Here is a 22472-nt window from a genome sequence, read left to right as displayed (position 1 = left end):
GAGAACAGGCAGGTTTTCCCTCTGGTGTTGAGGTAAAACTGAGCTAAGACATTTTCTCCTTCCAGGGTTCGGTAACCGCTGCATTCAGCCCAAAGGTCCTCGACGACCCCCCCTGGAGTGGACATGATGGAACAGTCCAGCTGCCCGTCCACCACCACTGTCCTCCCTTGTCAGGAGATGGGGTCTACCAACCTCACCTGGCTGGTCCAAAAACCAAGATGATAGATGCTACGCATTTCATAGAAAAACCTTCTGAGTGACTGTTTGCCAGTACCCTCCTCTTCCTCCTCCTCCTCCTCAGTCCTCCCTGCAAAGTGCCACTGTGCCGAGCAGGGACAGTCAAGAGGCTAGAATGTTCTCCTCCTCAGCTTGCTGATGTTGGCAGGTTTGACTACTCTAGATGCTGACCTGGGATCAGTTATTTCCCTGTTTTAATAAAGGATAATTCCTGTGGGGGGGTTTTCTCACCTTTGTTTTTTTTGGGGGGGGGGGGGGGTGACTGGAGAGAAGACTAAGAGCGGGCATGTTTTTCCTCCATGAGCTGTAGACACCTCACTTTTAAGGCTGTTACATGTCAAATATAAATAATAAGTGTTCAGGCTGAGCGCTTTGTTTAAAGCCAAATGAGAATTTTTTTTCCTCCTATATCAGGAATTACCTTAAATTAGAAAAACTACTGTGGGAGGCTGAACTCCCAGAAGTTGTCTGTTGCCTCCTACTGAACGAACAACAATCTTGAAAGCGAACTTCGATAATCTGTTACCCATTTCTGTTGGGTATGCACAGGTTGCCAGGGTGCTCTCTCTTTGTCTCTCTCTCCCTGTTTCAAAGTGCTGGTGCTACATTACAAAGGATCGTCACGGAAACGAAAGCGCTAGAGCTCACTGTTACCAGTTTCTCACTGCTGTTGTTAGCTCTGCTATTTTACACGTCCATGCTTCTCTGCCAGAGTGACAGGTTAACAAAGTTTGGCCATTGTGGTGTTCATTAAAGTGCAGCTGGTGATTTTATGGCAGCGGGCAGTAATAGTTGTGTCAATGTCTCAGTGGCAACTAACTGAGCTTTAAAAAATAAAAAAATAAAAAAAATGAGAACGAACTAGCAAAAACTGCAGTTTCTGTAGTGGCCACTTGAGGCTTCATAGAGTCCATAGTCCCATATTAAAATCTCTGAATTTCCAGCATTTTTTTGGGCTCTATAACTTATTTGCCTCTTTATATAAAGAATATGGTGGGTGGATTTTTACATTACTTATTCACATGGGTACTGGTGAGGCTTAAAGCTGGGGTGGGGGGGCGTTGTTTTGATTGACAGGTTTACCCAAACAGGAAGCATTTTTGCGATGCTGGTGATTTATGGGGCATTTTTGTATCTGACTTGTTGCACAGACATATCAAAGAAGTTTGTGCTTCAGTGTCAGTGAGTGAAATTCTAGCATTTTATTAATCTAATACTAAGCACTTACGGATCATATGACCTGTCAAAACAAAGAAAAAGAAAAGTTGAGGTTTTAAAAACGGAAATCAAAAACAGATGGTGGTTACATCTTCTATATACAGTCTATAGTCTGAAAGCAAAAACGGTAAGATTAAAGCCAATGAATTTGTGTAAAGTGTAGTATATATGTGTGAGCTCCAAGCAGCTGAACCAAAGAGTACAGTCCCACCTTAAATTAATGAATTGGAGAATTTTTTTTTTTCTAAGCTACCCACGTTTGAGATAAAATGACATTAAACACAGAAAAAGCCGAACTTGTTAGCTCTGTGACTCTGACTCTCACAACTGGGACCATGAGCCTGCCTTAGTCCACCTTTCAGAGAAGACAGCTGATGGCAGCCCTCCTTTATTTGCTCTTTTCTTCTTTCGGTGTTTCTGGCTCGTCTGCTCGGGACTCATATTTCTTCCGTTTATTTGCCGTTCTTCTGTCGGGTTTCTTTCCTTCTGCCAAACCTCAGCTGATCGACCATGAAAGTTTCTTTCCTTTCAGCTGCCAGTTTGCTCACGACAAACCCCGGTGTTTCGGAGTCTGAATGTTACACATCGCCTGAAACGCTTGAACCTTTGACTCGACAGATTGAAATTAAACCTCCAAGCCTTCTCTATAAGTCAGACTTGTTTGGTTTCTCATCTGACGGCGTGTTGTTCTTTACCTGCTTCTGAGACAATGATCCAATAGGACAACAGCAGCCAGGGACCCAGGACTACTACTGTTTACTCCTTTTTTTTTTTTTTTCTTCTTTTTTTTTTCATTCTTTTTTTGTTCTCTTTCATTAGCTGCCATAACTATACAGTATATGCATTGTTTTATAAAGAGCTGTACAGGACAGTTTAGGTATAAAATACTTCAGATTTCCTTTTTTTCTATCTCCTAAATGTTCCTATTAACAGAAGATGTAAGAAAATCAGTGCATGATGATGAATCCTCCCTCTACACAATGTTTTTCTTTAAACTGTAAATTATTCTGCTATCCTCTTGTTTTTGCTTCTGGCAAATATTTCAGGGGTTTGGTTTTTGTTTTTTTTCTTTGTTTTTTTGGAATTATATGCTTAGATTAAAAACAAAGTTTTAATTGGTTGGCAGAGGAAAAGCAGAGGTTGCCAGCCCAGCCCTCTTTGAGATAACTACAACGGGCTCTGAACAAGATTGTAATAATAATATTAATAATGATGATAATATTGGTTGTTTGTTTTTGTAAATGGTATTTGAAAAGTTATTTTTGTATATGCAGTTGTTTGTTGTGACACAAGTCCACTGCCCCCCCCCTCCCCACCCAAACATCAACGTTTCTCACTCACTCTCCTCTCCATCATTTCTTATTCTTTTTGAACTTTTTTTTTTCTTTTTTTAAAAGGCGCAACTGAGATGAATGTCCTGTCCTCTACAAGGAGCATCTGTCGTTTCCTACTTACTTCCCATTTTGTTTTTGCTTCTTTAATCTTCGCCCACTCCTGCCCTCCTTTCTGCCTTTTCCCATTTTTTTTTGAGAAAGGCTGTCATTTCCAACACATCTGTATGCCCACGCACAACAGAAGAGACTGTCTTTAACTTTATTGATTCTCTTATAATTCGTTATCCTCATTTTTCTGTTTACTTCCACTCCCCACACACACACACACTCTCATGCACACGCCTCGATCTCAGTAAAGAGCCCACCTGTGCCTTTAAGAGAGAGCCCGCCTGCCCGCACTCACCCTTTCCCTCTGCCCTCCAATCATCATTAGCGGCATGACCATAAGCGATGTGATTCGCTGCTGCTTGCTCATCGCCTCCTGTGGGACTCTCATTCAGCCACGCCCCCTCAGCCCCATCCTGTCACACACACACACGTTTGTATGTTGCAGAAATCAATCAGTAAAAATGACCTTAAGTAAAGATGTGCCTCTTTCGCCTTCATTCATGTAAATATTCCTGAATAATTGTGAGTTTGAATGTGTGCGTCTCAGCAGGAAGCATTATTTTATACTATAGACCAGTCAAATGGCTAATGCATCACTTTGACTTAGTCGCCTGCTGACTTGTAATCTGATGTTTTCAGATGTGACGGACTTCAAAATGAACTCGTGAACTTTCAGTCAGTGTGAGTTTTGTGTGTCTGTGTGTACGCTGTCACAGCAGGAAATGCTCACACACCTTGTGGAGCTGCCAAGACGACTGTATTCACTCAAGCACGCACACAGACTAATATGACAATTAATCACAGCAGGGGTCATAAACACACACTGGCTTTCTCAGAGACCTTGAGGGCTTTGCATTTGTATTCACTTTACACACACAGAAGCACAGCAGGAGGGCATTCGTACTATAATTATTCGCTGGTGCTCACAGGTAGTCAATGCTCATTTCAAATTAATTATGCAATCATGGACAGTACAACTACCGTGGTTCAGGCACTGATGGGTTTTTAAAGTTATCCTGGGTTAGGGTTAAAAACACTTTACATTGATAGTCAAAGGAGCTTGCAAAGAAAAGCGTCTGGACTTCTTTAAGTTGCTTGAAGACGTTTCACCTCTCATCCGAGAAGCTTCTTCAGTTCTGAGTTCTTCAGTCCGGAAGAATGAGGATGTTTTCTGTATATTTTCATAGAATAGAAATGTAAATAAACAAGTAGCTTTCGGTTCCACCTTGACTTCCATTCACATATTTAAAAAGTTACTTTGAAAAGATTACACAGCACAGCATACAAGTACGTCCTTCACCCTTTTTAAATGTTTGTGGCTCACGTGCACGATATTTGTATACACAGCATAATAAAGTGCACATGCCTCTCACCCCCAGTGCTTATTTACTTTATGCACACCTTCTACTACCACCTGATTATCTGTGCAAAGTTTTCCTCTCGGCTGCACACTAACACAGTATGAATGCACCATGCACCCTTCTTTCTCTCTCTGTTTCTCTGAGTATTAATATTAAGCCAGGTTGCTGTCTTAACTGGGTCACCTCAGTTTTCCCAATGAGCAGTTTAACATGTTATGTAATGGCTTATAAATATAGCCAGTCAGTGTTGGATATGTGAGCAGCAGGCTGCACAGAAGAAACTGTGTCAGCTCTCTTTTAAAGCCTGTAATATTAAAATACAGATTTACTGTAGCTATATGAGTCACATAAAGTCGATGCTGGACTCAGCACATGCTTACACACATCTCTTCTGTCACTGCATGCACAGACATCAAATCTCTGCTCGTGACTTGCATCATGCAATAATCTTGTCACAATATTTATAACCAGCTGTAACTTTACAATTCCCCTCGTGCAGCTGCTAATCATGTTTGCTATTCATGGTTGATTGTCACACGCTGACAGGCCTTGTACTGAGAACTCTGCCAGTCTGATTGAAGAAAATGTTTTCATCTCAGTAAATCAAAATGTAAACAACGCCAGAGGATTCATGACACGGTCTAATGATGTGTTGTGCGAGGGAGAGTGATAAGCGCATTCAGTTGTAAAGATTAAAGAGGGCATATTTATCTCTTTAATGGGAGTCCACAAGTTCTGCCAGTCAGCTTATGGACATTCTTCCAAAATATAAGCACATAGACTACAGTGACGTCTGTGCAGGACCTTTTAAGATGTTGGATTAATGCAGTCTTTTTAATGACATGTCTGAAAACTTCAAAGTGATTTAATATCACTGAAAATTTAATTTTTACTTAGGGATGGCAAGTTTGTTTTTTTTTTATTACTGATTCTTTTTGTTTTTGTTTTTCAGCAGAAACAAGGTCCACTGTTTAAAACACCCTCATACCTGAGGTTTAGCGGTAGTGTTCAAATGATCAGGTCAGCCACAGACATTAAGCATGCAAACATACGTCTTATTTGAACCTATTTGTAAGTTTTGCTTTGGGACTGTCCCCAAATATTATGCAAGAGAAAACTGTTGGATTTTATGGTTTTGGTCCATAATGCTGTAGGATCTCTACCTTTAAAAATATAACTTTGTTGCGATTTGGAGCAATGAAAGTTGGCATATGATTTAAATTTAATCTTAAAAATCTAAGGGCTGCATTTCAGTACTCAAAAAGTTGTTGAGCTTTAGAAATATTTGGCTCCTCATAGTTAAAATCTACACCTTTCCTTGTTTCATAAACACAAAATGCCATAGATCGTACGTAAAATACAACACATGCTGCTAAGGCACAGATACTTAAGCCCCGCCTCTATTTTTTCCCCTCGCTACCTGTCAGTCGAGCCTGAGTCCCGCCTCCTCGCTGCCTGGCTGTCAATTCAAGTTCGGCCCCGCCCCTTCATCGCCTGTCTGAACGTCGCGGAAAAAAAGCAGCATCGGCTGCCGTTGGGGGAAGAGAGTAAATAGAGAGAGAAGCCTCAAGATGGCTGACTCGCAGGGCAGTATTCACCTCTCTGGAGCTGCCTCTCTTGCTACTACTCCTACTGTAGCCTCCGTTCAAAGCGCGCTCGGCAAGCCGACCGAGGCGAAAGGAACCCTTGGTAACGACTCCCAGTCTTCCCGTGATTTCAACCAGCCGCCGCCGCCCAAGAAGGTCCGAGTCGAAGAGAGGAGCGTTAAACCCAAGAAACTCAACAGGGACGGAGGAGTGGGAGGCAACGGTAGCGGTAAAGAGAAACTCCAGCAGCACACGAAGCTGCAGAGTTATGGCAGCAGCTCGGGCTTGTGGAGCTGTAGTCCGGTTAAGACGGCCACCAGCAGCAGCAACAACAACCGGTCTCCGGTGGGTGCTACTGGTGGGTCCCAGACACCGATAACCCATCACAAAGTCTTTAAACAGAGCGATTTCTTCCTCCATAAGGCACCTTCTTCCTCCAAATCCAAGAAACTAAGTAAGGATAAACAGCGAGAGAAAGAGAGGGGAAAAGGGAAAGGAGGCGGAGAGGAGAAAAAGAAACATAAACTGTTGTTGACCTCCGGATCTGGGACTACTGTTAATAACGACGTCGGTAAATTTAATAACATTTCTACGGCGAAGAAAGAAAATGGAGATGTCACGTTGCCACCAAAAGGTAAGCCATTATGTTTTCATCTATTTTGTGAGTTAGTTAGTGGCATTAATAAACTTTGTGTTTATTATAAGCAGGCTAGAGTTCTGCCCTTTTATAGTGACTTGGCTAGCCGCTCGGGATACGAACATGTGCCCCGGAGTGTACAGTTTCTCTGCTTTCTCATCTGCCTGTAAACGGTCCCGTTTTTCGGAATGGCTGCTGTTGAAAAGGGCGCCCCTTAACGTCGTGCAAGATGCCCGAAAAAAATCCTCGAGCGTTGCATTAATTGATATTTGGTCGCTCGGGAACGTGTTCGCGTCGAGTTTGGAGCGTGTGAAAGCGCAGCAGTTTTAATCGATGGAGTCTCTGCGGAGTATGGCTGCCAGCTTTCCGTCGCTTGTTCACCCGCTTGTGAACCCTCGAGCTCTACTGGAGCCGCGTTCCAGAGCAGTATAGTCGCGCGACCTGGCCGTTATCGCAACCAGCCGCGCTCGTCCTGCGGTAATTTTTTTTTTTAAACATATTAACGTCGCATTGACTAAACATATCCACCCTTGTTTGTCTACGTTAACCACTGACCCAGTACAGTTAAAAGATAAACAAATTAATAAATAACGGCATCTTAAAAACGTTTATAAAAACGAGCTGTCATTTGTCACACCAGTGTTATAGTTGAGACTCGTTAATCAATGACATCCCTGCGCGTGCAAGTATTTATTTTCCTTGGGAACTGTGTATGTCCTGGCGTTACATGTGTGCTGTCATAACAATATAAAAACCGCCCGCCATTATAGGGTAAGTGTTGTTTTGGTAGAGCACCACGCCCCCCTCTGTAACCCCAGGCTGTAAGGGGAAACAGACACAGAGCTCCGTGGCTTGTTGATACTGCATCATCTACAGTTGTACATGCAGAAATTCAACCTTCACACCCCCAAAGCATTCATTTCTACACAGACATCTTTATTGCTACAATGTTGTAATTACACTTGGACTTTAATGAGAATATTTTGTTTTGAGCGTGGCCACTGCTCTTGTTAAATGCCATTTAGATGGTTGGGTGGGAGAGGGAGATAAATAGTCTTATTTTCTCGATTGCGTCCTTTAATATGGTGCATGGTGTTGTGAAAGTATTTTCCCCTTTCCTGATTTCTCATTTCTTTTTTGCACATTTGTTTCGGTTCATCACACATTTGCTATTACACAAAGTTAACCTGAGTAAATACAAAAACAGATTTTTAAATGATGGTTTAATGTATTAAAGGAGAATAGCTTTCTAAATCTACCCGGCCCCGTGTGAAAAAGTAACTGCCTCTCCTTGTTAAATCATAATTAAAAGCAGGCTCGATCACTTCCAGAGCTTTGAAAACAAGAAATCACTTAAATGATGGTGATGGTCTGGAGCTGCTTTGTTGCTTCAGGACCTGGGTGACATCCCATAATTGATCGGTGATAAGCTCATTCAGTTGTAAAGAAAATCAGTTTAAGAATCTTTGGAATGACCTTAAACAGGTCGTTCATGGTAAAAATAAAAAAAACAAAAACAAAACAAAAAACCCCTCCATTGTGGCTGAATTAAAAAAAGAAAAATTCTGCAAAGAGTGAGCCAAAATTTCCCCACAGCGATGTAAAACACTCATTGCTGGTTATTGTAAATACTTGATCGCAGTTCTTGCTGCGGCAGGTGACATAACCCGTTATTAAGTTCACAAGGCATTATTTTCTTCCACAGGTAGGTTTGGAGAGTTGTTAGCTTTTTGGGCATTTTTTTGTGTTTGATTGTTTCTTTTTAATTTATTTTTTTTATTGTTGTTGGTTTCCTCTAATCAGTGAAATTATTATAAAACTTAATTTTGTATTTTCTCAGGTTATCATTGTCTAACATTTAAAATTTGTTTAATGATCTCAAACATAAGTTTGACAAATATGCAAAAAACACCAAGAAGTCAGTAAGGATGCAAATACTTATTATCAGCGTCCTTTTGTCACACCAAAGCATCATGCCAAAACCCATGCATATGCACATTTGTGCTTGCCAATGTGTGGACATGTATTCACTTGTTAAATGTTTAGACACTAGAAAGGGTGGGCACATGTGATTGCATGATGTCACCCTTTTCCAGTTGGGTAGTTTAAGAGATCATGACATACTCTGAACAGTCACCGCAAACAATTAGGGTACCAGAAGGAAACGTGTTGTTGGCCTGTAGCCCTAAACACTTTGAGACACGCAGTCTTGTAAACAGGCTGCGCTGAGTGCAACTTTAATATGTTCATGTAAATATGTGGCTGGTGGCAGCGTTTTATTTAAAACACATAGATGTGGCTTTAACGATTACCCACAAAACATCACATGATTTGCTTTGCAGATAATGTGTCATTTTCACCCCAAACTCTGTAATGAATATTTTCCATTAGGCAGTTATACCACTTAAAGTCACTTAGTGCAGCTTATGATTTTCATTTCTGGACCTGACTGGCTAAATATAGATGCAACCTTTAGTAGTGATAACTAAAACCGCTCCTGCAACAGTTTCACTGAGGTGCTCTTCAGTAAAGCACTGAACCTCTAATTGCTTTAGTGAGTTGCTCAATGGCCAGCAGTAGGAGACTGTAATTATATTAAGTCGAAGATGAGGAAGTGTGTGAATGTGAATGTGGAGCTCAAAATGTACATTAATTCTAAACAAAATGAGAAAATTGACAAGATTGCTGTTCTGCGGAAGGACATGTATTTGAGGCAAATTTATGCTCTGACCTTCCTGCAAGGAAAGAATCTTTCCTACAGGGATCCAAAGAGTATCACATCATCATGGTAATATTATTAGTGGCAAAAGCAAGTGCCAGGGAGCTGTGACTGCCAGTTACATTTGATGCTGAAATAGGATACATGAGTCAGACAAAGTGCAGTGAGCAGTAGACCAAGAAAAGGGAATTTTTAAGCTGTAGGTATAATTGGGAAGTTGAGCTAGTTGCAAATCAAGTTTGACCTTGTGTAAAGTATTTATGCAGCCTTCTGAGCTGTTGTTATATTTACACACAGTTTGATATTGCAAATGCAGTTTGTCGAATACATTTAGCCATAATCAGAGGTTCTCGGACCAAGTTCCAGTGAAAGCATTCCAGTATACAAAGAAAATGTTGCACAAAAATGACGTCAATACCAATTTTTATTTTTAAAAACCTCCAAACAGCAGACGTAGCTCTCCTCTTCAGATGTGCTTCCAGTCTCCTCTCTTCATTCTCAGTCTCTCTGCTCAGTTCCAAGACCTACTATAGAGGGTTACTTTCATTAATTGTTGTGTCACATAATTAATACCACAAGCAACGAGGATAAGAAGTTGAAAGGCTTCATCTTTCCAGCACTTTATGCCAGGAGGTATTTGCAGCCAAACAAACTGTACATTAAGAAGCCTTTGAGAAGCTATAGTAGGTATATTAGCTGGTACTTGTATGTTATTTAATCATCGAGTACATTGCCCGCCACTAACTGAATTGAAATTCTTGTTCTGCACTGCTATATCACAGGATGACATGAACTGTTGATAAATGAAGTTTACTGTAGTGCTGCACAAAATGTTACCACCGGCCATGATTTGTCAGCGAGCCTCTCTCAAGTAGCAGTAGCTGATGTTTTACCTTGGTTTTATTGGGCTTATAACCAGACAGGCTTTGCTTGCTGCTTATCTCAGATCATGTAGTTGCTGTTTACTTGTTTTTTTTTTGTTTTTTTTTTTACCAGCTAGAGTCTCCAAACTTGCCTTTGTTAATACTAACCATTGTTAACGGAAAAAGCAAAAGTGCTGTTCTCTTTCTATTGATTGAATAATTGAAGCTTCATTTAGTGGGAGCTTTAGACCATCAATGCTTACAGTCAACAAATTTGAGAGCAGATTCTGTAGATATTAATTCGTCATTACCTTTTGCAATTTTATAGTGATATTAAAAGCATAATTCCTGTCTGTTTCCATTTTTAATATGCAGAAGCAAGAATATTATCAAGTCCTTAAGTGTAGCTGTTTGTGCAAAAGCCTAATATTATGCCCATTCAGACACTTGTGCTGCATAATGCAGAGATTAAAATTCATGTAACCAGTTCTGTTTTTGGCAAGTGTTACGGTTGTTTTGTGTTGTAGCTTTGACTTCTCTGCATTTCTATCTACTGTTAAAAGCCCATAATTAGTTTATTGTGTGGATGTAAATTTACCATGCTTAAAGAACCACCAAATATGTCTGGAGCTGCACATCTGAATTACACTGAGGAGAAAATGAAGCTTAACTACCATCATCACCCAATTAAGTTTCTCTTGGCTATTTTTTTTTTAATTTGTATTTTTTCCTCTGAAAAAAATGGCAAGATCCTTAGCACAGCGTGTGCATTGCCAATACAATGACAAACACTGTATGAGTCCTATTGCTAAATCATTTTGGTTGGTGAAGCATGGATTTGCCACACCAGCAGGGGTGGACTGACCATCTGGAGTAGCAGGATTTTCCTGAGAGACGAGTGTACCTGCAGCCCTGCAGTGATTTTTTTTTCTTTAATGTTTTTTGATCATGCTTAGATTTAACAGCTAGTTTCACACATATCATGTATTTTTTCTATTAAAATCGCCTTCATTTTAACATGTACTGCAACCGTATTTACAGTTGCAGTACATGTATATACTGATGGGAAACTGATAAAATGCTGAGCTCCCTGTTACAGTGTTTTGCATTTTGATTTTTTTTCTCCTTAAAATATGAACACATGCTTGGCCTTGGGCAAGTTTTTTTCTTCTTCCCATTATGCTCAGCATCTCACAGAGAGCATGTTTACTGCTGAAAATGTGAGCTTGCAAGTATCCAGCACATTTTCACATGAAAATTCTGCTCAAACTGTGTTGTTCACAGTGGAGAGCTCAGTGTGTCTAATCTTTGAAGGCCTCAGATTCTTCCAGAAAAAACAAGATTTGCATGGTCTTGTTAATTACCACCCCCATCCCCCCCCAACAAAGAAAAAAGCACAATGAACAGATGAAGAAGAAGCCCATCCCTCTAAGTTACCGGCTGGTAGATATGTAGACATTCCAGGCTTTAGATAGTGACACCAATGGTAGCGTATCCTTGGGCAATGGCCACTCGTTGCCTAGGTAAGCCTCTAATGTATTTACTACCATGTCATATGTCAATCAGCAGTATCCTGCAGTCTCACTGGTAGTTTCTGTTGAGAAAGGTTTTATATCTAGAATGATCTTCTTTTTTTCTTTTTCTTTTTTCCCCTCCCATATGTTGTTGAAGTCATTGACTTCTTGGGGTTGCCAGGTTGCTGCCGATAGTTTCTTGTGTGGACGCAGCCTCACTGTTACACTGATATCCAATCCCAGAATCACCAGTTAACCTAACAAGCATGTCTTTGGACTCTGAAAGGAAGCTGGGGTATCCTTAGGGAGCCCACACAGGCACAGGGAGACGAGCCGACAAATGAGCAAAAAACATGCATGCGTGGAAAGTCTGCAGCTGGGTGGAACCTTCTTGCTGTGAAGTGACATTACTTACCACTGGACCACTGTGACACCTTTACCAAGTAAATAGAACCTCAAATGAAACTTTGGCCTGTATTCGAAAATGATTTTGCCACAAGAGAAACCTTGGCTAGAGGATAAGCCTGGTATCATAATGGCAGTATAAAGCAGACCTTTAACATAATAAGCCACCTATCACTAATGGTGATATGACTGTTTAAAATTTACCCAAAATGCACTTTTTATCATGTGAATTAGCAGCTAGCGGGTAAATATGGGCATTAAGCTGGTGCACTTTTGATGTTGAAACTATAAATTATGCTTTGTTATTGCTACTTAATTTTTAATGGCAGACAATTGGAGGGATCTGGGGTTCCCTTTGAAATGTAACAACTTTAAAATGTCAGAATGCACATTTTTTATATTTTCTGATAATTTTTATTTTGGCGTAATTTTTCTTGATAAGAAGAAATGAGATATAGATGAGTGGTTGCGTCGTTGAAGTTTACTAACTGCCGGCCTCTGGCTCTCTGTCTTTCAAAGTTTTATCTCTCCTGTGATCATCCAAACCGTGAAAACTACCTGCTGTGTTTCCCTTCCTAACTGGCTGCTGCTAGAAAATCAGAAAACGGAATGAAGAGGGGGAAGAAAACATGCTTCAGTCACATGGATACCGTTCATTTCAAATTCATTCAGATCTCTAGTTTTGTGCTGTTTTGCCCTGGAAATATGAACTTAGCTTTAGAACTTGTGACCATCGAAGCCTTGACATCTTTTCTCGGATCGTGTCATCAGTTAAAACCCTGGTTTCACCCTGTTATTTTCTTTATTTCACGGGAAAGCCCCTTCTCTCGAGGTGAGAGAAATCAACATGCTTCACTGTATATTTTCAGTTCACATCGCCACCTGGACTAATTTACTGCCATTTCCTCTAAAGTTAAGGCTTATGAATGTTACTGCTCTGGCATGGCCTTACATGTTTTTATAAATCTGGCAACAGATCTGAGTGAGCGCTCCTTTGTAGGCTGTTTCCTGTGGAGCTAAATTGTCGTTTTGAGACGTGCTGTTTTTTTCCACTAGGCAGCTTACACTGTCTAGTAATTTAGCAGCATTTCTTTTGCATAGGGAACGTTGACATCCTTGGCATTCCACTATTCACCACAAGCTATGAGGAGCACGATCACCTGCGTCTTAAGTAGTAAAAGCAAAACAGTCTGCTGAAGTGTATTTAAGTACTATGATGGAAAAATGTATCAATGTACATCTAATTCTCCTAATGCTCCTATAAGCCTTTTTACTTTGAAAGCTTTTTTTCTCCTTTGATCCCACAAACAGGGAGTGCAACCACACTGTGTTCACTTTCCCACTCCCTACATCCACAGAAGAGTGAACAGTCTGAAAACACGGCTTCCTTTCAAAGATGGATCCGACTGAGTTCAAAGGGGGGAAAAAAGTTCTCTGGGAAGGAAAAGAAGGAATGGACAAAATAACACTATGGAAAACACAAAGGATTTTTTTTTCATGAGGAAATTAAAAAATATAAAGCAAATCAAGGAATACAAAAATGTATAAAACGAGGGTTATTTGAAGATGGGTAAGGGTTTTTAGCTCAGCTGGAGGGGAGACGTGCAGATTTAAAGAATAAATGTCTGTTTGCCGGGGTGCCTCACACTTAAACACACCTTTCCAAAAGCTTTCCAACAATCCAGCTGAAAAGGTGTGTGCATGTGATACTGACATTTTAAAACTGATGCTCTCATCCGCAGCGATTTGCACTGAGCGTTGCATTAGAGCGCACTCCAATTCCTCAATGTGCTACACTTGCTCAACACTTGGATGGAGACGTGCAGGAAAAGGAAAAGAAAATAAGCTGAAAAGCAAAGAGAGGATTTTAGGACTTTTAAAATTAAATGGGAACATATTAATGATAGTAGAGGGTTACGTTTTTTGGGGATGAGGTGTGTCTTGATGAAACTGTGCTGTTTTGAGTGAAGTTGCAGAGCGGCTGCTGCATTCTCAAAGGGAAGGTCATTGCAGGGCTTAGATAAAAGTATGGGTTTGGCGATGGGATGATTTTTTTTTTCCTTTCGCAGTAGGGAAAAAACATTTGTAGAGGAAAGATCAACAAAATTAAAAGTCAAGAGTGATAGCAGAGGTGAAGGGCTTGGCAAGAGAACAGGTGAGCTGTTAGAGAAGCAAATCGGAGCGAGCAAAGTGCACTCAAACATCGGTGTACATGCTTGCGTGGGGGTACATCTGAGATCTTATGCTAATGTGCTTTCACCATCGAGACATGAAACGTTGCTCACTGCTTCCACAGATCACTCCACCAAGGACAAGGCGAAGGAGAGGGAGCGAGAGGAGAGGGAGAAGAAGAAGGTCAAAGAGCGAGAGAAAGAAAAGGAGAAGAAGAAGCACAAAGTGATGAATGAGATCAAGAGGGAGAATGGAGAAGTCAAGCAGCCGATTAAAGGTTGGTGGAAACTTGCACACATGCATACTAAGTGACTTTTATAGAGATGAATTAAATGATTCTTTCTATTATTAGAGAAAGTTGCACATTAAAATGGATCAGCGTTTAATTTGCTGGCAGAAAATATAACTACTAAAATAAAAGTAAACTACAACTACAAACGTAAGTGTGTTGTGTGCAATAAATGAAACAAAAACCATGCAAATAAAACACATCACACATGTTGCAGTAGCATAGCATTGAGTCATAAATACTGTTTTTTTCCATATACAAATGGAGCTCAGATCTGCTGCTAAGGTAACCAAACATGACCCACTTCCACAGTGCGCTGTACAGTAAATCATCATTATGTTTCCAATGTACAAGCTGCATACACAACTGCTCAGCATCCCAGTGGGTGTTAGGGTAAAAACAGAAAAAGAATTCTACCAGTGTGCTAGAAAAGGTCCAGTTTAGCACTTTAGCTGTCATGGCTGAACTCTTCAAGTGTGACCAGAGTTACAACCTTTTATTTTCACTGAGAACTTGATCCCTGGTGTTAGGTTGACCTTTGCACTTTGCTGCTCCTCACATGTAGAGTTGGTGCCTATGGTTTATTTAGCCCTTATGGTTTATTGAATTAAGGCAGCAGTGGTTGTAATAGGAGAAGCTGAGAGTCTTCACAGTCTGTCATCCCCTCCTGTTCCCATTTCTTGCTCCCTTTGTCTCTGCTAGTTCGTCGTCTTTTATAATCTTTGTAGCTTTATTGGTGTTTATTTCTGCCTGCTCTTGTTCTCAGGTTGGTTTAAATAAGTATTTCTGATGGGATTCTTTAATGTTTGACCATTAGAGTACATGTTTTACAGTAGCTCTGTTTATGTGCAGTCTTATTTTTGTGTTTTTAAAAGTCCAAACAGAATAAAAATGCTCCAAATATTGTTCCATATAAAGGTCCTGACTGTAATTTCAGTTTGAAAATCCTCTTTTTTTTAATGTCATTGATCAGGGCTTTTCCTGGGTTAAATGAGCCTTTGAGGGGAAGGCTGTGTGTAAACACAAGTCCTCATGTAGTTTTGCATACATTTTCCTGTTAACTACCCATTTGATAAACAAAAATGTATATCAAGTTTGATTAAACTTTATTAAATATTGAAAAAAATGTTGGTTCTTTGGTGGAAGGCCAAAATCACTTTGTTGTTGTTTTTTTAAAATATGCAATTACCTGACTGTGTTCATGCTACTTTTAATGCTTTTCCACGTTCCCAAAGCCAGCAGCTTACATGCTGTATTGACCTTATTTTATATTGAATTAAAAAAAAAAATACAAACACCAAAGAAATAAGAGCAGCACATTAATGGTAGCTTCTGTGTTGAGCAGCAGATGGTCTGAAGATGATCATCTTCAGGGAGATGGTCATAAAGGATTAGATGGTGATCACGAAGGCGAGTGTATGACCTATTCGTTACTATACGCATGTCACACAGTTGTTTGATTAGATGCATCAGCACAGCTAAATACCAGATTATATTAAATCCCATCTCCTGTAAACATATTTTGATGTGTATATATAGCGCTTTGAGTGTCTAGAAAAGCGCTATATAAATGTAATCTATTATCATTATTATATATAGCCAATATAAATTTCAGTTTGGGATAGGCAGCCAATGAAAAGAAAGATGGCTTAAAGGGGGAAGAAAGGGAGCCAAAATGGTTAGTTTCTGACAGTAGATGAACTGATTGGTCTCACACAGGCCTGGTATAAGATCAAAGCAAAAATTATAAGCAGCTCAAGCAAAACTTGAGTGTGATTGGCCCTCTTCAAAATCCGTTTTCTTGTCCCAGAAATAGAAAACTTAAAGTGGTTGTCTTTTTATATTATAGTTAATTAAAACAATTGACAAAACCCCCAACTCATTTTAATATGATTAATAGTTGCAACCCTAAATATGTTTAGCTTTGTTACTCTCTCATGTAATTGCCTTTCTGTGCTTGTTTCTGTTGTCAGGCATGGTTTTAACTTCCTGTTTATTAGAGTGTGACTGATGGGTGATTATCTAGATCAAACTTTTAAATATTCTTGTCACAGATCTTCTTAGAATGATGAGAAAAATATATTTTTGCCCTTAAACACATTTCTTTTGTTGTTCAGTTTTGTATACGTTAAGATGGCGGTTTTCTTTGAACACTTGTCTGCATCCATTATTGATGCAACCCTGCTGGTGATGAAGTCAGGCTCACCTGTGTGCGTGTGCGTGCACACCTTATCAATGCGGTGCAGCGGCGACTTTCATTGTTAACCTTTTGACAGTAGTGAATTATTTGCAGAGCGCTGTGATCATAATCTCCACCTAACTGTGCGCGAGTAATCTGAGTTCAGCCGTTTATCAACAGGGATGTTTTGCTTTTTAAGATCCACCCCATCCCACTCTTTTTTTTTTTTAATAAAGAGTGACACAGGCTCATACGCACAAACCACTTATTGACACGTGTGAATGCCAATTTTACTTCAATTGATTTGATTTGCTGGAGAGCTCTGGGGGAGTTTGTTATGGTATGTCACGACCCCGCTGTGACATTTCAAGGAGTTAGCTGTGCTTTGGGCAGATAGTGTGACCAGTGGCTGCAGATGGAAATTACAGACGGATAAATTGGTGCACTATTTCAATCTTCCCATTTTCTGTCAAAAGGCCACACTTCCTAGTAATGCTGGTTCATTCCCTCATTATGAGGGTAGAGTTAAGAAAAGACTGGACTGAGAGCAAGAGGCATGTGTTAATCCTGCAGCCGTCGTGTGAGAGAGTCCGCTATTTAATCACTTGTTTAAGGGACGCACTGAAACCTGCGATTAGATTTTTGAGGCGGGGCAGGGGGGGCTCTCCCCACCAGAGAGAAGGTTTTCTGTAATAGTGAGTGTGGCATTTAATCAGAGGGTATTACAGTGACAGAGAGACCGGGAGTGAAAGTTAGAAATTTAATCAGTGAGAGAGTGTTAAGTTTACAATTGAAAAGGACGACCAGGAGAGAGAGGGGCAGCCAGTGGAAACGTGTATAGGAAATCAATAAGCAGCAAATGACCATTCTGACAGTAAGTCTGCTTTACTGCCAGTGAGGCTGTTTGATAGTGGGTCTGTGTGTGTGTTTATTTGAGTGGGAATTTATCTGACCATAAACTGATCATGACCATCCAGCCAAATGGTCCAACTATGCATTTGTTTGTGTATAAACAAAAGGGAAGTTGCAGTTTTTGCCCAGGAAAAGTCATCAGCAGAGTGAACATGTATGTGCAATATTAAGTTACAATTTTAATTTTTTTAGAGCAGCTGCCAATGGCTGAGCAAGTAGACCTATTATAACGGATAATTAAAACTGGTTGTTAGCAGATCAAATTAAGTCTAATGATTTAGTTCATTGGTTATTTTAGGAAAATGTATTTTACCCTAGATATAATGTGATTTTCTACAGTAATGAATGCAACAAGCCTGACTGATACAAGATTTTTTTTTTATGTTTGGCATGTAATAATAAGCCTGTCACATTTACTTCACAATCACCTGATCATAATAATTTCAGCTGACTAATTGTACCTCTTTAAACACAGCTGGATGAAATGACATCACTATTTTCATGTTGTTTTTCACCAGTTTTGCCCTCTTCTATTAATGGCACTTCAAGGTGATCAAGTTAAACTATTGCGCCGGCTGCACTGCAATAAGCAGCTGTTGAGAATTAACAGCATGGATTTAGCTGTTAAGCCAAAACATCACCAGTGGGAGCATGTTGGTTTTAAGCCAAATAGAAAGAAGGAGCACAATAACTTGTTCTTTGTAAAATTTGCAGAAATAGGCGGCTGACTTGGTAACATAGACTGTTGTGTAGAGTAGATGTTTATGGCATAAATTCACCTGCTTCCAACTTTCTGGGTTGAAGGTCGAACAACACTTGTAGTTTGAAGAACAACTTTATTACTTTACCAATGTGTTTGACCTGTAGCCTTCATCAGGGTACACATAAAATGAACAAAAGACAGTTAGGCCATCAACTGTTTGTACCATCAAGTAAACATTATACAGTTGAAACAGTTTTTTATTGGTTTCTGATAGAAGTGTAGATCCTTGTTCCCCTTTACAGATCACAAATAGAAATGCTGTGAACTGTATTCCTTTAACAAGATATTTGTTGCTCTTCCTGTTAAAAGGGAGTTTTTTCCTTCCCATTATTGCCAAGTGTTTACTCCAATGTGATTGTTGGGCTTTTTTCTTTGGAAAATTTGTAGGCTCTTTCCTTGCTATACAGAGGACCTTGAGGCAACTGTTGTAAAATAAAACAGTATTGAATTGAGTTTTATAATCCAGAGAAGATTTAAAACCAGACAAAACATGTTTTCAAGTGGCAACATGTTGCAGCAACTCCATTTGTCTATTATGATTTTCATTTTTTTAAGGCCTTATTTTATTTATTTATTTATTTATTTATTTAAATCAAGTATATATTATAATTTTTCAGAAAAATAGGTTATATTCATTAATAGACACTTTCAGCGTTGGTACGATAAACAATGAAGCACACTGAATGTGCTTCAAAGCAGGCTATATTCCAGATAAAAGACTGTATACAGTGTTATGACATGATCATAACTGTCACATTCTCCGGCGTATTAAAGATAGACCCAGTGAAACTGGTAAACTTACATAGCTGGCATAGCACTTTAAGTCTTGTTGACTAAAGCTTTTAGAGTGCACACATTCAGACAGAGCTTTGTAGTACTACACTTACTGTACAGTGCTTTTTCTATCAATCACACTGCTGTTTAGGTAACAGCAGCTTTGCTGCCTTCAGCAATCACTTCACACTTGTTTTAATGTTATAGGTAAAATATTCCGCTGTGCTGCCGGTTGGCCTCTCCATGTTTGTGATTGGTCACACGCTGCCAACACCGCCTCGTTCATGTGTAGCTAGATTGGGAAACCCTGGGTTCAGTTATCCAGTTGATAACCGCCTTTGTGTGACTGCTTAGCCTGACATCGGGGTAAGTGAAGCCAGATCACAGAAAGAGATCCTGGGTATGTTGAACTTGCTTCATCTGTGATTTGATGGAGGTTGAAGGAATAAACGTCTGTTTGGGTGTACAGGGAATTGGGGGAGGGTGACTATGGGTTAAAGCGCTTTTGGATTAGTAGCTCAGCTATTGTACTGCAAATACCCCCACCCCCACTGTGCTTTCTTCTGTCTCCCTCCTTTCTTGTGTGGCATTGAACTTGTGTGGGGTACACACTAGACTAAAGCTGTGTATTTGTGCATGTGCGTTAGTGAGGTGAGGGCAGCAGCACCACTGTCATCATGACTGAAGTGCACGTATATATTTACTGTAAATGCATACGTGTCCATGTGTTTACACAATAACTGTGGAATCAGAAACTAGAAAGCAACATGTATCCAAATTGTCATGCTTTGACACACACACACACACACACACACACACACACACACACACACACACACACACACACACACACACACACACACATAGACAAACAGATACAGTAGCACTTTGCATAAATTTGCATGTTCCATGTTGTCCTGCCTGAGGCGTTGAAGAGATGGACTGCCATGTACGGTATTATGTCTTTGCAAATATGCCACTGGAGAGTGTGCTTCCTGGCTTAGTCATATCTGCTTTTCTCAAGGGATTTAGTTTCAATGTTTTTCACTTTATTTTATGCATACACCTCAGGAGATATGCCAACTGGGGGAAAACTTGCAGTGAGTCATCTGCTTAAAACAGTTAGTACTCATTATTCTCAGTTGTTTTGTTTGTAGGGCATTAAATGTGTACCTGAATGTGTTTATTATTAGACACTTTAAAATCAATAATAACAAAAATCTGAGTAAAGCTTTTAATTTTACTGTCTTTCTTTTTTTAACCTGTTTTCAGAAGCTCACTCCTTCTAGCCTCCATTTTTCCACCCCTTCACTTTATTTTACTTGCATTTTCAGAGCTGCAGTTATTGCAAGAAGACTGATTTCACTTATTTAGTGACATAAGAGACACACGGCACTCAAAGCTTGGATAGGAAAACTATAGGAGGACTCTGCAATGGCGCAGATGGCAATAGAAGTATAACTTCAGGAGAAAGGGGTTTTGGGGCAAAGTCAGCCAAGTTTTGATGTGGGTTTTATCACGTTTGACTGATAACTCGCGCATTTATTTCTCAGTGACCACTGAAATTAAAGTTAATTCAGATGATGCATCAATAAACGTGCCTCCTGGCATTTTAAGATTGCTGCTAACTTGCAAGACTTGCTTCTAGAAGGACTTTGGAGAAATCTATTCTCACAGCAGGGAGCTGAGAGAGTTTGTTGATCCACTGTGCATCAAATAACACATGATGGATTCTAACAAATCTGTCATGAAAGCCTCTTCAGAGCTGGGTTTCTTCTTATTTTGTGGTATTGCACAAAAATCCTTCAATAGTGCCTTTCTCCCCTCTCTCTCTCTCTTCTTCTGTTGCTCTGTCCAGATGACAAAGAGAAAGCCAAGATCAACTCAGAGGAGCTGCAAATCAAAAAAGTGAAGAAGAAAAAGAAGAAGAAACACAAAGAAGGGGAGAAGCACAAGCATGTGAAGATGTACCACCGGTCCTGCCAAACCATCTGTGCTGGCCTGCTTCTCCTCCCTCCCTCCTCCACGTCCCCCACCTCGTCTTCCTCCCCCTCTGAAATAAAACACGACTCCTCCCTATCTTTATTTAAGTCCCCTCTACCTGTTTATCCTCCACCTAACAACAAAAGCTCCCATCTCCCGCCCTCCTCTCCTTCGAAATCTCACCTGAACTCTCTTCACAACTCACTTAACTCTCCGTTGTCGTCCACCACGTCACCTCTTTCCTCCCCAACCAAACACCAACCGCAATGCTCGTATCCCGGTATGGCGGATCTGGAGTTTGCCTCGTACATTCACATAGAAAACCAGCCTAACGGAGGCGCCTTAGTGGCTCACGCCTACACGTCGCAGCTCTCCTCTCTCTCAGTGGACCAGAGGGAAAGGTTTGCTCAGGAGTTTGTCACGTTGGTGTTCAGTGAGGACGCGTCCCAGGTGCAGCATGTGTATTGATCAGATTGATCTTTGAATGTTGAGTTCAGTGCAGTGTTGTTTGCAGCTGCAGTGTAGCACCTGCTGCTGACTATGTTTCATTAAAAACACTGTTTTTCTTTACCCTTTAAGTTATGTAGACGGGGGATGCACTGATCTGCTATTCAGATGGGTTAGGCAGGATTCAGTCAGATATTTTCATAATGTGAATGAAAAGTGAGAGCTTGAAGCTTGACCTTTTTGTGTGTTTACAGCTTTTCTCTTCTTTGATTGCAAAAGTTTTTTTACTTGACTACAAACTGAACTTTGTCAAGGGATTTCACATGACAGAAAAGCTGTTATTTCACTAATAAATAGCAGTTCAGTTAATATATAGTCTTGGATTTATTAATTTATGTATTTTTTTTTTCGTGAGTTTGTAGTTTAGACTTGTTGCCTAAAACCGTCACAGATGCTCAGAGACCAGTCAGTTATCTCCTGACAGCCACTGGTTGCTAGGGAAAAATCTGTTATCCTTGATACCACTTTTCAGTCATTTAGTGGTTGTTATAGGGGGTTGCCAACTACTCCCATATCTTTAACCATAAAAGAATAAATTGCAATCTTTTCCTATAGTGACGACTCAACATTATTAATTTCATAATGGTATCAGATCAGTACTGTGGGTATTTGTAGCATATCTGTGATCAAATGAATTGGATTGGTGCATCCCTCATTTATACTTAAACTCTTAGACTAGTAATTTAAAATCCTTTTCCTAAACCATCATCTTGATCTAAATTAAAACTGCTGACTGTTTTGCAGGCTGCTCGTTATGTCATGGGAATCGTCCACAGAGAAGCCAAGTACCTGCCGGACTTTTTGGACTACTTCTCAACCAAGTTTCCGTCGGCTCCGGTGAAAATGGAAATAATTGGAAAGAAAGACATAGAAACCACGACTATGGCTAATTTCTACTCTCAGGTCAGTCG

At 40.1% G+C, this 22472-nt stretch overlaps 2 protein-coding genes across 5 annotated transcripts in view; both read left to right on the top strand.

Moving 5' to 3' along the window:
• Positions 1-201, top strand: part of ptpn12 (protein tyrosine phosphatase non-receptor type 12) — a 53551-nt gene extending 53350 nt beyond the window's left edge. For 3 of the 4 annotated variants that reach the window (XM_085436466.1, XM_085436465.1, XM_085436463.1), the window contains one exon: positions 66-201. In XM_085436466.1, the coding sequence (XP_085292592.1) occupies positions 66-127 (62 nt within the window). In that variant the 3' untranslated portion in view covers positions 128-201. The remainder of the gene's footprint in view (positions 1-65) is intronic. The other variant, XM_085436464.1, reaches the window with a different exon arrangement.
• Positions 202-5739: 5538 nt separating this feature from the next.
• Positions 5740-22472, top strand: part of LOC146689702 (uncharacterized) — a 41102-nt gene continuing 24369 nt past the window's right edge. Inside the window, exons 1-4 of the mRNA XM_085436462.1 lie at positions 5740-6478; positions 14279-14431; positions 20930-21504; positions 22306-22464. Coding sequence (XP_085292588.1) covers positions 5830-6478; positions 14279-14431; positions 20930-21504; positions 22306-22464 — 1536 coding nt within the window. The 5' untranslated portion in view covers positions 5740-5829. The remainder of the gene's footprint in view (positions 6479-14278; positions 14432-20929; positions 21505-22305; positions 22465-22472) is intronic.

This window comes from Copadichromis virginalis, linkage group LG17 (assembly GCF_057382275.1).
Source record: "Copadichromis virginalis isolate Kocher_CV1m ecotype Utaka linkage group LG17, C_Virginalis_male_GT1.1, whole genome shotgun sequence".
Taxonomy (NCBI): Eukaryota; Metazoa; Chordata; class Actinopteri; order Cichliformes; family Cichlidae; genus Copadichromis; species Copadichromis virginalis.
The sequence above is the reverse complement of the archived record's forward strand: the minus strand, read 5'-3'. Positions and strand labels throughout refer to the sequence as shown.